At 51.2% G+C, this 17,427-nt stretch overlaps 1 protein-coding gene across 1 annotated transcript; it reads right to left on the minus strand.

Moving 5' to 3' along the window:
• Positions 1–8,026: 8,026 nt before the first annotated feature.
• GPR27 (G protein-coupled receptor 27) lies at positions 8,027–10,475 on the minus strand. The gene has a single exon (XM_013091796.5). It carries the CDS (start codon positions 10,032–10,034, stop codon positions 8,892–8,894), a length of 1,143 nt encoding a protein of 380 aa, XP_012947250.2. The 5' UTR covers positions 10,035–10,475; the 3' UTR covers positions 8,027–8,891.
• Positions 10,476–17,427: the final 6,952 nt, after the last annotated feature.

Consider the following 17,427-nt stretch of genomic DNA (forward strand, 5'->3'; position numbering starts at 1 on the left):
AAACTCCCACAGTCCTAGAAACACCTTTGAAGAAGGGAAAAGTCTCATTCTCAGCACACACAGCTTGCCAGGTGCTGGAGAGCCTGCTGTTAATGCCTGGCTTTATTCACTCTGCTTAGGAGAGCTGTGCTAATGCTCAGCTTAATTTGATTAATACTGGAGCAATATTATTAATTATTAATACAAACATGTGTATTAATTTTTAATGTTATATTAATATTGATATTACAGATATGTTACAGAATAATGATGATATCACACCAAATGGGAGGAATTTCCATGTTTTTCACTAGGTTTTGGCTCAGCGGGAAGGGACACCACCATACACAACAGGCTGCTGCCTTCGTTTGGTTACGTGCTTATTAGGAGGGGTGAAGTGAGGTGCTTTGGTCTGTGGGTGCACAGGTGGGAGGGCAGGTGTGCACCTGTAAGCCTGCGGGCTGGGGAGCAGGAGAAAACCCAGCTGAGGCTCAACCTCATCTGCATCCTCCTGCCCACAATTCTCCCCTGGGAAAGGTTGTCACTGCTTAAAAAAGGTTGCAAAGTCTTTGAGTGTGGGGGTGGCACAAAATAAATCCTCCTGGTTCCTTGGCAAGTGGGATTCAGCTCTGAGCAGGTCTATAGTGTGGAGACATAACCCTAACTGCACTGGCTGTACAGGAGGGGTAAGAGAAGGGAGAAGAGTCAATTTAAGGATAGAGGTCATGCTGCAGGTTTGGAAAGCTCCAAAGAAGAGCGTGTACCTGTGTGGGGCAACTCTAAGGTAAGTGGAATGCATGGTTGTGGTTTTGTTCCTATGTCTGTGTAGGTAACCTGGAAGTCCTGCATTTCCCATTATATTGTAGCTCTAGCACGTAGGGTGATCTCATAATGTACCTCATAAAAAGGCCCTTTGCTGGCCTGCCTTGTCAGCATAACGAGCCGTAATGATATACAGCACCAGCGAGCGGGACTGCAGCCTGAGGGCCTCGCGGGTGCCCTCCCACCCCAGTAGCTCTCTGATTTGTTATTACTGCACAGATGGAAACTCAAAAGAAACAGAAGGTGCTAAGAGTCCCTTGATTTAAACAAGATGTCTCAGGAATTTGATCTTGACAATGTGTAACATGTTTTCCAGAAGGAATTAGAAAATTGCAGGAAGAGAAAAGACTGTGCAAATACAGGAGGATTTTGATAATAGCAAAATCAATGTGCCTCTCTCTATTAGATAGAAACGAAATGCCAAACCAGCAGGGGTGCAGCTGTTAGACTGATCAATGCTCTGAGCACGGGAAGGGAGATGAGTTTAATGCACATCAAACTTACAGCAGATCATCTGCAGCTTGTCAGGGAGAGCCGCAGCTGCGTGTGGAGCCAGCCCAGGGCAGGAGGCTGCTTTTTGCTGGTTTGGTGGGGAGGAATTCCCCGTGATCCAGCTGCCTGCAAGGACAGACGGCAGCCTTTGGGTCTCCTGGGGCTGTGGGGAGCCTCCAGGTGCAGGAGGCTGGAGCAGAGCGAGCCCAGCCTGCATGGAGGGAGGGCGGCGTGCTTCGCTTCATGGTGCAGGCCTCCGAGGCCTCCCCGCCGCTGAGCCTCCGCCACCAGCTCACAACACGTGGAAGGGATTAGATGTGGCTTTAAATGCAAGGCAGCTCTGTAAACCCCACGGCTGTAAGGCTGCTCAGCGGCAGACTGGAAGTGTGGCCGGGTTCCAGCGACGTGAGCAGGACCCAGCCCTCCTTATGTACTCTTGCCCTCGCACACGTGAGCGTGCTGCATGCTGCTTCGTGTGGGTGGACACGGTCTTGCTGTGAGGAGCTCACGGATGGGCAGAGCTCCTGTTTGCTTCAGGGGGTGCCTGCTGGGGCCTCTCTCCCTTTATTCCTCTGTTAGTGTACGGCAGAGCCCATCTCTGGAACAGCCAACCCGAGGGGAGGCTCTGGTGAGGCAGCTGCAAGCATGCTCGGCCTCTCCAAAAATTTCTCTGCATCCTGTCAAGTCAGCAGATCTTTCCTCCAAAAATTTCTTCTCTCACGTGGCTGAAACTTTTAACAGGAAGGCACATACCCCTGCTCCTTTCAATTCCATGGCAAAGCTTCCTGGCTGCTGAGTTGTCATAACTTCACCTCCACCTTGGTCTCATTGAACTCTTCAGCATTGCTAACAAACCTTTCACGTATTGCCACAGAGCCCTCCATTACCTGGGTGTGGTTTCCAGCAGCGCTTACACTCAGATACTGCACAAACAGAGCAAGGAGAAGGCCTCCTGGCTGAGTGTTTGGGATCTACTGGGAAGAATCACAGGGACATCCATGCCCGGCTGTGTGCAGGTCCTGCGGGGCCTGGTTTCTGCCACCTCCACCATCTTGGCGCCCGGAGGCAGCAGTAGCGTCGGCCTGGCCGTGCCCTCCTCCCTGCCATGTCGTGGCTCCGAATTGTGTCCCCACATGCAGCACTGCCAGCTCCTTGGCTCAGGTGCCTGCCTTCTCCCCCTTGAGTCACCATGAACAGATTGCACGGCCATCCACCTTCCTCCACACCCAGATGTCTCCTGTGAGGCCCGCTGCCGGGGCAGCTCGCTCCACAGGGATATCCCCTCTGCACCCTCCTTGGTTCTGGTGCTGGTTTGTGAGACCTGAGGAGAAGGGGAAGGAGCAGAAAGAACCCGGCTGATTTACTCAGCTATCGAGCTCGTCAACTGCTTCCTTTCCATCACCCTCCTTCAAGCGCTCGGGTGACAGATGGGAACAGATTGAGCGGTTCGACGGAGGGAGGTAATATTCTACTAAATCATTCCTCGCTCTCTCACTGTCTGAAAGCACCCAGACCTCAGCCCTGGCTTCTGAGCCTGGCGTATTTCCCCCCTCTGGATTTTTTTTCATAACAAAGCCATTTGAGCTCTACCTCTGCTAAAATTTCCAAGAGAAGCCGGTGCTGGTATTTATAAGACAAAACGGGTGTTGTAACACAGGGAAAGGAAGGAGTGAATCACCCTGAGACAGAAAGGACGCTGATGCTGTTTGCTGGCATCCCTGAATTTTGCCACCCCGTGTGCCCAGCTGAGCCCCGGGCACAGCCCCGGCTCCCGGGCAGGCTGGCCGTGGGCTGGCACGCAGGCTCCTGCTGCACAGCTCACAGATGGAGCATCCATTGCTTCCCTGGATGACTTGTTCCAACGGTTAATCATTCTCACACAAACACAGGGTTTTGTTTTTTAATGACACATCAGTCAGTAACATTGAGAGGCTTTAGGAAGCGGTTTCTCTTCACCGGGTGATCTCTTTTTTTTTTTTTTTTTTCCTCTTCCTACTCCATTAGCGCTGTGATGACTGCCTAAAATTAGCCGGGACTTCACAGCTTCCCCTTGCCCTTGCAAGACTAGCTTTGAACTTGAAAGCCTCCTACACGAAGTGCTCTCTGGTATCAACCTGGTCACAGCAGAGGTGAAAAATGTGGCACTGAAGAAAGTGGCTTTCCGATAAATACATCCACAGTAAAACCATGCATGACTCACAAGATCAAAGACGCAGTGCAAGAACCGAGGTCATTAAACATGAATAGAAATACAGAAATGCAACAGCTTGCATTAAAGGCTTAGCTTGACTTTAAAGTGAAGTGATGAAAGCTTATGTAGTCAGTGATTGTTCACCCCTGATAATGCTCTGCTTTTGCCACCGGTAGTTCTGGGCTTTACAGAGGTGAGTAGGAATAATTAATCATTTGTCGGATAAAGCACCGAGGCATGGGGCAATCAATGATTCGTACCAAGTGAAGACAGGCTCAGGGCTGCTCAGCATCATCAGCCCTAGGGAAAACCCAGAGTGGTGCAGACATCAGGCCTGTCTGAAATTCAGCCTGAGGCTTCCAGCTCGACAGCTGACAGGTGAGTAAGGATTTAATCCACACAAGGTGCTTTGAATGACATGGTGCTGGAGGTCACAGGCAGGGAAAGGGATTTGGGGTAAGGCTTCCATCAGCATGGCCTCAGCCCAACGTGACTCTATGCCAGCTTTTACGAGCCCATCTGCACTGCTGGTCTTTGGCTCCATTCCTTGGGTTGCTGTACATGTTATCATACTCTGAAGCCCACCAACCCCACTGCATGGGAGATGGTTCCTTGTTCATGTCACAGCAGAGTTAATTGTAGCCTGGGTAGTGTTTTGAGCAACGCTAAAAGAAGCTGTGCTAAAGTTGGAGATTTTAGCCGACCTCTGTCAGAAAACAGCCCCCTGCTGTGTTTCTGGTAATACTTTGATTTGAGGCATGGCTAACTAATAAGGTTTCTGGGGTATTCTGCTATCACAGAATCACCTAATCTGCAGCCTAAATTGGTGCAGTGCCTTGAGATGCCATCCCCTTCTGCCAATATGTGTGTGTCACTGTCCGAGCCTCTGCTTTGCTGGGGTGGTTTGCTGGCAACTCTGAGCAAGTGCAGGCGCTGCACTGAGCAAGGTAACTGTGTGCAACCGTGTGGGCAGGTGGCGGAGATCCAGCCAAGCCCCGCGCATCCTTTGCTGGGAAGGGAGGGACGATGCCAGCTCTGCTCTCCTCTGAGCTCAGCACAACGTGTCCTAGGGCAGCCCCGCAGCATATGGCAGAGCAGCCTTCTGGAGGTGTAGCTGTATCACATCCAGGTAGAGCCCTAGGAAAGAATTGTTGCTACCGGAATAAGCCAAAATCCTGCCCTTTTCCTTAAGGCTACTGATCTCACACCATTCTGGGAAGCAGCCTTGTCTCCCCTGGTGCAGACCTGGCACTGGCAAAGCAAACAGAGAGAGCTCATGGGCTACACATCCCTGCTCATCCTCCAACGCTGAATATATGACATCTACCCAACATCATAATTTGGCTGGGGTCAAATATTTCAGCCCCTTTCCCAGCAAACTTTCCAAATCTGACCAGCAGAGACAGAGGCACCCCGCTGCACTTCAAGCTTCGAGTGTTGCAAAGCAGAGATCGCCATAGCCAGTACTTGCTGAGATTTCAGATCAGTGTCATTTTTCACGCTGGTCTGACATGTAAGTTTATGCTAAAACCTCCACTGACTTCAGCACAGCAAGATTTCTACTGGGAATGTTTGCAAGGAATGTGTTAAATACCTGGTGAGTGAGTGAAGATGCCAGCAGCGATCAAGATTTTCCAGTGCGGCACAGCTCACGGAGCAACTGCAATTCTTCACCACAGATATGCAAAAGCAAGCGTGCTGTGACCTCTGAGCCAGACAGTGGAAAGTCTCCAGGGGAGATGATGATGGTATTTCCCGTGATACTGAGCACTCTTGTTGCCCAGAAGACGGAAAACTATCATATATATGTCCTGTACGGGAGGGGTACAGAGAGGATGTGATCTACATCAACCACAGGCAGGTGGAGGAGGTGAGAGCCCTGCAGCTCATCAAGCCCCCAAGGACTTTGTGTTTCGGTCAGAGGGGCTGGGGATGGGTTCAGAGCATCTGAGTTTTTGCAGATGAGCTCAGCACTTGCACAACAGGCTGCAATAGCTTCCCATGTGGATGTGGGAAGTAATTGTTAACACCCAGCTCCTGCTGAGTCTCATCCATTAGCACTTTGAGCCAGACCAGCAGCACTCGTGTTTTGGTGGGCAGCTGAGGACACGGAGGCTTGCAGTCGCTGCTCAGAAGTCCCAGCAGCATCAGGGAGGGCTCTCCGTGCCCAGCCCATTCTCCTTCACTTTATTTCTCTACCGCTGTTATTCAGAGCAAGTTTGCATCCCCTCTGACACCCCTTCTCCGATCTTGGCCAAAGCAGTTAATCTATGACCCACTTTCCCCACATGCAGATGCTGCGAGAACGTGTCGGTGCTGTGCTTTGGAAACGCTGCCTTTTTCCACAACTCCCTTATCTCTTCTCAGATTCCAGAAGGAATAGTTATCCTCTGGTGTCCCTCCAGCCCTCCCCTGCTTGGCGTGCTCTCTCGGTGAGTGCTCAGCCAGCAGGCTAGACTAGCAGTGGTGTTTGGTGGTGTGCCTGTGCCGAGCACTGTTTCATTTTCCACCATCTATCTGTCCTTGGTATTTAGTTTCACATTTTCTGGAGCGCAGCTCTATTGTACAACGCCTGCCCGAGCCTTGCATTAAAGCTACTGGAGATCCTTCTTGTTTGTACTAGCATAGCCAGGATCACAACCTGCTTTATATTAGAAGTACCTAACATATCAAATTAACCTCAAACAGCACCAATTCTGCCCTCAGAGTATATCAGAAGGCCTGGGACAGCCCAGAATGCTAGATGCAAGAAAAAGGTACGGTAAAGATACCCATCCTAAACTTCTTGGCATCCTGTCACTGCAGCAAGGCCAGGTCTGGTTGCCCCTGATGGTGACAGCAAAGCATCTCTTCTTTTTGGCAGGTAAGAACCAGCCTCACCCCCCTGCGATGGCACGGCTGAGGTGCCCACGTGCACAGGCAGGCACTCAATTCAGCAGCGTGGCTTCGGTTCCCCGAGTCTAAATACACCCAGCAGGTCACCCGAAGGCGACTTGTCATCCCGCATCTAGGACTGACTGTACAACTTGTGCCTAATCTTTCTAGAAGTGAAAATCATGCAGCTTTTAAGGATGTTTTAAAATAACTATTCTCCCATCTCTGTGGTTTAAATAGAATCATAACCATACTACTTATAGCTCGAATGCCAAAACATCTGACACTTTTAATAGACTAAGAGGGGAAAAAAAAACGTGGACTGTTTCCTAATCCTGCTGGTACCAGAAGGCAAGACTTTACATGGAGATCACAGTTCTAGCCCCCTGATAGATGCTTTTATCTGCATAAGAAGTTTCTTAAGTTTTAAGAAAATACAACTCTGTAAAAGTTGGAATTCCACTGAAAAGACCTAAAACAGGCATGAAAGGGATACTTGGAATACAATTCCCAGCAACAGCACTGATGCCTTGCATGTACATCTCCATAATGCAACTCTACCTGATTACTCATCAAGATTTACTAAGCTGTGATCCAGCTTCTCAGGATGAAAATTTAATTAGCACTGAGAGCCAGCTTCTGCTGTGATCTGAAGGTATTGACAGCTTTCCTTCGATACCCAGATGCATTTTCACTAACAGCTTTGGAAATTATCATTAAGACTGCTGCTCCTGGCCCCTGCCCACCTTCTCTGTGGTTGCACGAAAGCTCAAACCGCAAACTTCTCCTCCAAGAAAGGCTGCCTCTGTGGTGTTCAAATCTGAGTTACAGGAGGTAAGGAGAAAAGGCAGGACAGCAAACCACAGGCTGTGCCTGGCTTTATTCCCTGCAGCTGCCACCTTGCCCCCTCTTGCTCCAGCTGTCACACACATCTCTGCTGCGCTCGCGCCGCAGTCACTACAGCCATGTCCCCACTGATGTCTAACGACTTTGGACTACTCTCTGCAGAAATGCTCTCAGCACAGACGCAATTTCTTCATGGAAATTGAGCTCATCTCTGTCATTTTGTGTGCGACTGGCTACAGAGCTGCGATGATCGATGTTTGTTAAATGTTACATGATACATCTGAAAGCAAGCACGGCTTCCTCTGAGACGGCTAAAAAAGTTGTGTCAGGATCCTGCCATCAGGCTGCCAGTTAAAGTACTTTCAAAGAAGTCTTTCTAGAACGATGAAGCAAGTCAACATGCCACGCTTATTAAACTTAAATGACCCGTTAAGAGTTGACAAATGAATAAAGCATTGACCAAGCCACCATGTTACGGAACTGCTTTGCCGACTAAAATTAGTGATCCACAATTATCTGCTCTCCTCTATCGTTATCAGAGGAGCAGTTACCTAAAACAGAAGTTTGCTTTCAGTAGACAGAGAGAATTGCGCTATTTAAACCTGTTGCCCATCATGAACTTAAGTCTCCTTAAAAATAGCATCAGTCACTTTTATTGGTATAAACACCTAAATTGAGATCTAACAGCAAATAAGGATTGTGCTTGTCCATAATAACTTCGGCTGTGAAATCTACTCAGACACAAGACATACAACCTTCCATATACATAAGTTATTTGTCAGCAAAAGCAGAATGCTGCCATTCTGAAACAATTACATACAGTAAAAGTTTTCAATATTTTATTAAAGAAAACAGTCAAAATGTACAAGTATTACCCAGGTTTGTAGATAACTTCCTATAAAGGCAGTAAAATATGAATTTCAATCTAGGTTTTAAAAACTGCTATAGTTGATTATTTTTAAAGTTGGTATTTTAAAATCACATTTCACAAATAGTTCTGAAATATTACCAAATGAATAGTGCAACAAGAAAATTTAAATTAGTTCTACACTGTTTGCATGTCAAGCAAAAGTTATAAGTAACTGCTTCAAATACTCAAACCATTTGAGAATGAATGTACCCACAGCTCCCACCAAAAACTGACTTCTGACCACATTAGGAATGTCCTCTTCTTGTTCTTCACTGGAAATCAAATAATAATAAAACAACACCTCTTGAGGTCATCAAAAATAACTTTAGTATAAAATTGTCTTGGCCTTTATCAAATATTACATGAGTAAAATTGTTAAGCCTTTATCAAAACAGACAGGAATAGGAAAAAAAAATGTCATGGCCTTAATCCGTATCTGTTGGAATCATGTCTAGAAACGTTAGAAGCAAGACCAGAAACTTGGAGCCCTGTTTTGTTTTTAAAAACCACACAATCACAAAGAAAAACAGCTTCTTACAGCCTAAGGTTTGGGGGTGTTCTGCTCGAGTACCTGTTCCCATAGACAGCAATCTTTTATGTTCTGAAGAGAGCATACGCAAAATATAGAAAAATAAATAAAATAGCTTCTTACAGCCTAAGGTTTGGGTGCTGGGTGGTGGTTTAGTACGTCCCCCACAGGTCACACTCTCTCGAGACCGTATGCAGAAACGTGGAAAACGATGTCCACCTTTCTTTTTTAGACTGAGAAAAGCCCCCCTACATCCCAAAGCTCTTGAGATCGCAAAGGATGGTGCCCTGGGTGCTCTGGATGCTTTGGCAGCAGGGGAAGTGGGCTCGGAGACAGACCCTGAGCTCCTTGTTGAAGATGAAGCAAAGGATGGGGTTGACCCCAGCCTGGGCAAACGTCATCCAGACGGAGGTGGTCAGGTAGACCTGGGGGATGGAGCTGGCCTTAATGAAGACCCGCAGGTAGCAGGCCACGATGTAGGGGGACCAGAGGAGCAGGAAGAGCAAGGTGATCATGTAGAACATCTTGCAGAGCCTTTTCTCCATCTTGAACTCCTCCAGCACCAGCAGCCTCTTGATCTGGCTGTGGGTGGCCTGCCTTATGCCCACGAGGGTGGGCGGCGTGGGCCCCCTGCCGAAGCCAGCCGTCCAGTTCGCAGCCGCTTGGCCCGTGGCCCCCGGCCCGTGGAAGGTCCAATTTTGGCTGATGGCCGGTACCAGCTGGGCCGGCTTCATCTTGCGGTGGCCGTGGATGAAGAAGAGCAGCTTGATGTAGACCAGGTGGGTGGCGGCGATGACGGCCGCCAGCATGAGCATGAAGCCCAGCGTGTCGTTGGCCTTGACGTAGCGGTGCTCGAAGATGCACTGCTCCTCCTCCCGGATGAACTTGTAGGTGCCCACGTCGAAGACGGGCGGGAAGGCCATGGCCATGGAGAGAGTCCACACCATGCACACCACGGCCAGGCAGGTCCAGCCCGTCATGCGCTTGGCGTAGAAGCGGTGGTGGGCGATGGCCATGTAGCGCGTCACCCCCACGCAGAAGAGCAGGAAGGCGGCGTGGAAGCAGAAGAGCACGGCCAGGAAGGCCAGCACCTTGCAGCTCAGCGGCCCGTGGGGCCAGGCGGCCCCGCTGCGCACCGACAGCATGACGAAGGGGAAGCAGGCCAGCGAGCGGAGCCCGTCGGCCAGGCAGAGGTCCAGCAGCAGGTAGTACGGGGCGCGGTGCAGGTGCCGGTCCTTGAGGATGAGCCAAGCGAAGAGCACGTTGCCCGCCAGGCTCACGCACAGGATCAAGCCCAGCGTGGCCAGCTTCAGCCCGGAGGCGCTCAGCAGGCCGCCAGCGCTGGGCAGGTGCGGGCTGCTGCTGCTCCCCAGCTCGCTGCTGTTCGCCATCGGGTCCTTCCTCCTCCTCCTCCTCTTCCTCCTCCTCCTCCTCCTCGCAGCAGGGCCGGGGGCTCAGCGCCTCGGCAGCGCACCGAGACCCCCCCCGCCGCCCGGCACCCCCATGCCCGCCGCCGCCGGCCTCCTCCCCGGCCTCCCTCCTCCTCCTCCTCCTCTTCCTCCTCTTCCTCCTCCGCCGCCCCCCGGGCGAGGAGCGGCGCTGCGGCCGGGCTCCCCCCGGGCCATGCGGCTCCGCCGCCCCCTCAGGGCCGCGCCCCGCGCCGCCGCCGCCGCCCCATGCAGGGGGGGGCGCAGGGGGCCGGGAGCGGTGCGGAGCGGAGCGGTGCGGAGCCCCCCGCCCCTTACCGCCGCCCTGCAGCTGCTGCGGGGCCGGCGAGGACAATGGGGTAAAGCCCCGTCCGTCCGTCTGTCTGTCTGTCCGCCCGTCCCTCCCTCCTCTTCCCTCCGCCTTCCCTCCGCCCCCCCCGCGCAGCCCGGCCCCTGCGCAGCGCGGGGCTCCGGCGGGCGCGCAGCGGCGCGGAGCGGTGCGGAGGTCCCGCTGCTGCGGCGGGGATGGGGAGGGACAAAATAGGATCCGATGGGATGGATGGGATGGCACGGGACGCGGCGGGGTCTGTGGGATGGGGATGTGCGGTCACCGCCCCCCGGGTGGTCCCCAGGAGCCGCCCAGGGGTGAAGGGATGGATACGGGTAGGGGCGCGGTGCAGGTGGGTGCGCACCCAGGGATGTGCCCGCTGGGACCTGTTGTATGGGCAAAGTGCTGCAGCGTGTCTGTAGGGCAGGGGGGTGCACACTTTGCCCGTGCTGCAGCCACAGGTGTGTTTTGGATGGATTTAGGCGGCCCCGAGGGTGGTGCGCAGGGGAAGCGAACCCAGCAGTGCCTGTTGCTGCTGAGTGACCTGGCACGCTGTGCTGGGGGGCTGAAGGGGACGGAGCTCCCCTACAGACATCTCAGCATGCACAACAAGAAGAAGCTGCCTCTGCAAGTCAGAACGCTGACATTTGGGGTCTGACACGGGTTCCTGAAAAGAAAGGGAGGGGAGGTGGCAAAGGGAGGGGAGACAGCAAAATGTCGCTAAGCCACAGTGATGCTTTCTGTGTTTCTGCGCTGTGCAGGGGCTCACCCAGCTCCCGGGCTGGGTTTTATGATTGCACGGTTCTGTACGGGGCATGGGGAGAGCTGGGGGTGGGTTCTGTGCCTTTGGCCTGACTCGCACAGTGCTGATGCCCCTGCACTCTTGGTGTGGGTTCACAGTGAGCAGTTTAATTAGCACAGGCCGGTGAGGTGCAGGCGCTTGTCCTCTCTCTCCCACTTTGCCATCCGTGTGTATTTAGGGCAAGGCCTCTCCATGCACCCTGCAAGGCACACACCGCCCCACAGCCCTGGGTGCTGGAGATGCTAATGCAATTATTGCACTGCTTCTGAATTTCCTTCATGGCCTCCTGTGAAGGGCAAGTCTGAAATGCTTTCAAGCGTTCTATTAAAAGCCCTCAGTAAATTAAGCATTATTCCAGAAACGATAGCAATTAAATCATCTGCATCAGCCCCAAAAGCTGCATCAGCCCCAGAGCTTGCTGGCTGGTTGCAGAAAGTCTCCGTAGAGCCTGCCAAGGGCCAGGTCCTGGCCTCAGGTGTGCCACCAGCTGCCCAGAGCTCAGCTCAGCGTCCAGACACTGGTGGGACCAACTGCAGACTTTGGCCCAAAGTTTGGCTGAGATCTCCATCACATGCAGGACATCGCTCACCCATGGGTCAGGTTTTTATCTGCTCTTTATTGCTAGCATTCAGAGAGCAAAAAAATCCTGAAAGGGGAAAAAAAAAATAAAAAAGGCAGATAATTGAGGCTGCTTTTTGCTTCCTACCAGCACATCTGAGCTGTTCTCAGTTGTTAGGTTTCTCATTTGCACCGAGGTTGTACTGTGACAGGGAATTGCCCACGGGTTGTTCAGTGCTCTGTGCGATTTCCCAGGCATTTCTCACATCACTGCGGCAGGCAGTGACGAGCATCGGGTGCGTGGTGTCCCCTTGGCAGCTGGCACCAGGAGCAGCCTTTCTGGAGGACACGGGGAACCTCGAGCCTGGGCTGTCCCCAGCACGAGGCAGGGCCGGGTTACAGGATGCCCTCACATCAGGGTGCCAGCAGCCTGAGCACTTTGCCAAACCCAAGCACCAGGATTAATTGTCCTTGGGGTGTGTGGCTTTTTGGAGGAGCAGAGGAGACCTTATGGCCTCCGTGAGCTTTGCTATCTCTGAGATCAAGTGAGCAGAAGGGCCCAGCACACCTGCTTCCCTCCTCCGTGCCTGCAGGAGGGCTTCTCCTCTCGCTGAACGCCCGCCAGCGCAGCTGAGCTGGCTCGGGAGCTGCCGTAATTCACTGCTATCCTGCCAGGTCGGCAGCAAATTGCTAGCTCATCTTTCTCCCACCTGTAGCAAGGGGAGGGCTGGTAGGGATCGGTGGTTCAGCCATCTCCCCCGGCTGCTCCTGTGATGGGGCAGCTGTACAGCGCTATAGGGTGCGAGGCAGGGGTGTGGGGTTTCCTCGTGCAGCCTGCGGAGAGGTACAGTGCTGTAGGGACAGCTAAAAGGAACGGGAAAATAAGGGGCGGTTGGGGGGCTAGCAGTCCTCACAGGAACAGGCTGCTTACCTCCCCGAGGGGCTGAGGTGGGGCAGAGCAGCCACAATAACCACCCATTACACCCCAGAGCCCAGCCAGGTGCTCGGTGCTGTTGTGGACAGGACATCCCCACACCTCAGGGCACCTCACATCCTCTGTGTCAGACCCTCTGGGCTCCAGCAAGCACCTCACCCAGACTCTGTCTCCGTTCAGACATTTGGGCAGTGTCACATTTACAGCACCTGCAGATCAGAATTGGCTCCGTGGCCCAAAAATGAGAGCTGGGATATTTAGTGACCCCTTCAGAAAGTTGCCTGCAGAGCTCTTCCAGCAGGCACTGGGATACCTGGGGAGGTGTGAGGAGTTGGCATGGCCTGGACACGGCACGGGACCAAAACCCTGGCTCTCACCTCCCTTTGCCCAGACAGGGATGGAAAAATGAGGTATATATTGATTTGGGCACAGCCAGACACGAGCCAAATCCATCGCAGCAGTCATGGGGAACAGTTAATTTCCAGAGATTGTAATGAGCGCGTTCAGCTATTTCCCTTTCTCACTCCAATCACTTCCACAAAACGAGCTTAATGAAGAGCTATTCTCTGCCCACAAAATGGTGCTGCACGAGCTAGATGGGTTCCTCTGACCTTTCCATGTGCTTTGCTTGAATTGGCTGCCTCTTCACGTTCTGCGCTCCCTGCCTCCAGTGAGAAAGGCAGCTGAAATGCAGAACCTGAAAGAAAACACTGTGGCGTGTTGCCTTTTTCCACCAGTCCCCGGTCTTCTTTGCTATTTATTATTGTTGGTGTTACTTGTGTTCTTGCGCCTGGGAGCTCTGCATAATGCTTCTGGAAAGAGCAATGCCCTGTGTCCCCTGGTACCACTGTGGCAGGAATCAAAATGCTACCAAAATGCTAGTGGCGTCAGGGAAGCAGCAGGAAATGTTGGGGTATGCCCAAAGGTTGGGAACGAGCCCCTGCCCTGGCAGAGACACCTCTGGGAAGTGGGGCAGGTAGGAGCAGGCAGCACAGACAATTTTGCCATCACGCACAGTTCAGGCAAGGAGAAGTTTCCAGGCAGAGCAACCAAGGAGATGCAAAGGTCCATCCGTAGCAGCAAAAGAGAACAGGGACCCGAGTCAGAGCGCACAGGAGAGCTCCAGACCCTTCTTACCAACTTGCTGCGAGTCCCAGACAACTCTTCTGACACTCATTATTCGTGTTATGTGAGTCAGGGGCAGGATGCTACAGCAGCAAAACAAAAAGCTCTCCCCTTTCCAGGGGAACTTAAAATCTGACTGTGAGATGAGAGAGAGCAGAGCCCTGGAGAGAGAAGGGGGAGTGGGAACGGTATCGGCATCGCCACGGCCATCGCTCATCGCTGCCGAGGGAGGAGGGAGCGCGAGAAGATAATGAGGCAGTTTTGTGGGTGTTTACAAGGATCATGATAATGCCTGGTGACAGCGGCAGAGCAGAGAAATGACACATTAAGGTAATGTTTGGGCACTGGTTAATGCGAAAATAGTGCGAGAAGTTTTAAGCCTGCAAAATTTGCACTACTACCTAAAATAACTGCTTTGCACAGGAGTCATGCTTACCCTCTGTAAAAGCAGGGCGCAGCCACGTTACACGCCACCAAAGAATGAGGGCAGCTTTGAAACAAGAGTGAAAACCTCCGGTCCTACTCCTTGCCTGCGGAGGGTCCAGGTGTCAGGTCGGGGATGGGGTCCTGGGGACGGCCATCAGGCTGAGGCAGTGCAGCTCGGTGGTCAGCAGAGCAACCACAAAGGGCTTGGGATGCGGTTTTGTTCACAGAAGTGTTTGTGCAAAATGCCCAGATGACACCAAGGCGGGCAGGGGTATTGATGTCCCCGCTGAATCCAGACCTGCTGCATGGCAGCGCCGACTCTGCGGGCGAGCAGTCCCCGAGCTGCATGCGGCTGGAAGAGCAGTACCTGGCAGCTCGCTATCACACCGTGCCAGGGCTCCTTCCCGGCTGTCTAATACTTCACACGCTCTCTTGGGGAGGGAGGAGAGAGGAGTGGAGGAGTATATTTGGCACAGCAGGGAAGTGGACTCGGGTCTTTTCCATCCCTGAGCGCTGTGCTGCTGCGGGGAGAGCCAGCCTACTTCCACGCCGGCACTAATCCTCCTCCACAGCGAGCTGAACGTTTTGAACTCCAACAACTCCTCTCATTTCTCCCCCATGTGATTGTGAGTCAGGCTGCGATTCTCTATTCTTCTCCATAATTGAGTAGGAGATTATTTTGACTGGAAATAACCAGACACAGGTATCATGGCTGTGAATGCCTCCATGCGTGCCACTTGCTGGAAGTTCAGAGCGTTCTGCAGAGGGAGCTGGTCTTGAAAGAGTTTGCTCAATGGAGAGGGAAGAAAAGCAGAGGGGAAGAATAGCTCCTTGTGCTCGCTTCCCTTGCTGCCTCTTCGAAACGTAACCCTCTGCGTGTCGGTGACACGCTGTTCTTCAGAAGCAGCACTTTTGTGGAAGAGCTCCCCGGTGACACGAGGCACAACCGCAGCCAGACAGGCGATGCCACCGGCATCACAGCTTTCCATGGGCACTTTTAGCTGCTGCTCCAGGCCCACAGTTACAGAAAATCACAGAAAGGCATTCCTCAAAAATTCTGGGGGGGAATCTCCCCATGCCCCCTGTTTCTTCTCCTCCTTTTCCCTTGGCTACAGGCCACCTGCCTGGGTTGCACTTCACACCTTTGTCCTGGGGCCACCCAGTGACTGCGTGGGGCGCTGGGTGAGACACGCAGATGTGATGCATCTGACTTCTCCTCCGCCTTTTATGCATTAGCTGGGTATAAATTAGCCCTGCAGCACTCTTGCAAGGTATAACCAGGAGCAAAAACTCCGTATGCATCTCTAAGCTTTTTGTTTGGTTGCTTACCTATGAGCAGTGCTGGCATTAATGTAACCATCACAGAGGGTTACTGGAGGTGCTAGTACTGGGATCCTGTCCTGTTGGCATCATCAGTTCAACAGGGGGCTTACCAGTAAAAATCTTTCAATATAACCTCTAGTGAGGAAAGATCACATGAAATAATGACTTAAATTGCAATTATACAGTGTTGGTTTTGTTTTCTTTCTTTTTTATTTTTCTTCATAGCTCTATAGAAAGTGCTTAGGCAAGCATTTTGCACTGTAGTTGCACAGATAATATTTTTCTAACATTTTCTAATATGCTTGTTGCCCAAAGGTTTTTCCATACTGACATTAGGTGCTGGCATTGGTTCACTTTGCTCCCACTTCCAGTGTCCAGTAATTGTTCAGAGTCTGCCTCAACTCTCATTTTCCCTCTTTTTTTGTATGATAAATGTTGTTTGTGCTTTTTTCTAACGTTATGCTCTTCCCATACAGACACTTCTGATACCATCTTTTAACTTGAGGAAATACAATCTGAGATGTGATATCTCTGCTGCTGTATTGCCCTTATACATCACCTTTCCTCTTGATTTATACCCAGTGCACAGCTTAGGCTGAAGCCAGAAGGACTTTCTCCTAGCTCAGCACAGTGCAAACGGACATCCCCTCCTTTCCTGCTGCCTTCCCCACACACCGGTGGTTGAAACGAAAGGAAAGGCAATGCAAAAACTTTCTGTGTGACTAAAACTGTAAGATTTAACAGCATAAATGAGTCCATGAGCACTGCTTCAGTGTTAAGTTCTTAGGTAAGCTGCTGCTGTTTGTTCAGAGGAAGCCTTTGCCGGGGTGTAGGAGTGGGATGCAATTAGCACGGTGTATTACCGTGACCCTAAGCGGAGCAGAACAGGTGCTCGGATATTGGTTCAACTCCTTCCCAAACTGCTTCTGAAGCAGTAAAACCAATTCAGCTCGATGTCTGGAATTAAAATCAAGCCGTCATTGGATTCATGTTCAAGGACTGAGAGTCGCTAACTAACCCTTCTGTGTTTAAATTGCTTCTTCAACAAAGGCGTTCGCTCTTTGTTTAATTGTGAACTGTAGAAATAGCACGTAAAAGGGATTTGCAATTTGGAAGCATTTGTGGGTCTCAACCAACTTTGTGGGCTAAGTAAAGTGTGAGAAACATTTTTTACCATGCTATTCTATCAACTGAGCTTTTAAGACAGCCTAATGAAAAGGAATTTAATATTTTAATAGCATTTTCTCTCTGGAAAAAAAAAAAAAAGGTCTTGCTAACTTATTGAAGCAGGGCTTGAAATAACAGACAAAAACTGTCAGCAAAGCTGTGATGTAGTCTGGAGCTAAGTGAAAATTGTGACCAAAATCCAAGCCTACCCAAGCCCTGAGTTAAATGCCAAAATGCCGCAGGATTCCTCGGATCATCATGCAAGCTGTTAAGGATAACAAGCAGCTTATTTGTTTGACGTTCTACCCCCAGCCCCCCACCTTTTTTTTCTTTTTTTTTGGTTGTTCCTTTTGTGCTAAGTTTTTTATTTTGGGAGGATTAGGTACCTGGCAGGAGGAGGGTACAGCCTTTTGGGAAGACCCAGCAGGATTTCACATTTTCTGTGGTCTTGAAAAAAAATTGTGGTTAAATAAAAGCAAAGCTTAGGAAAAGAAAAAAAGAGAAAAAAAAAAGAAAAAAAAAAAGGCATTGGTTATGTACATAGTACAAAGCCTCTGTACAGCATTTAAATGCAATTTTTACCTTTACAGAAAGGACGCGGTGATTGGAAGGGCCATGGAGAGCTGTGTGGATTTCATCCACGCAATGCGTGGGTCAGGCCTTGGGAAATAAACCCCATTTGCCATGTTCTTTG

Source organism: Anas platyrhynchos, chromosome 13 (genome assembly GCF_047663525.1).
Source record: "Anas platyrhynchos isolate ZD024472 breed Pekin duck chromosome 13, IASCAAS_PekinDuck_T2T, whole genome shotgun sequence".
Lineage (NCBI taxonomy): Eukaryota > Metazoa > Chordata > Aves > Anseriformes > Anatidae > Anas > Anas platyrhynchos.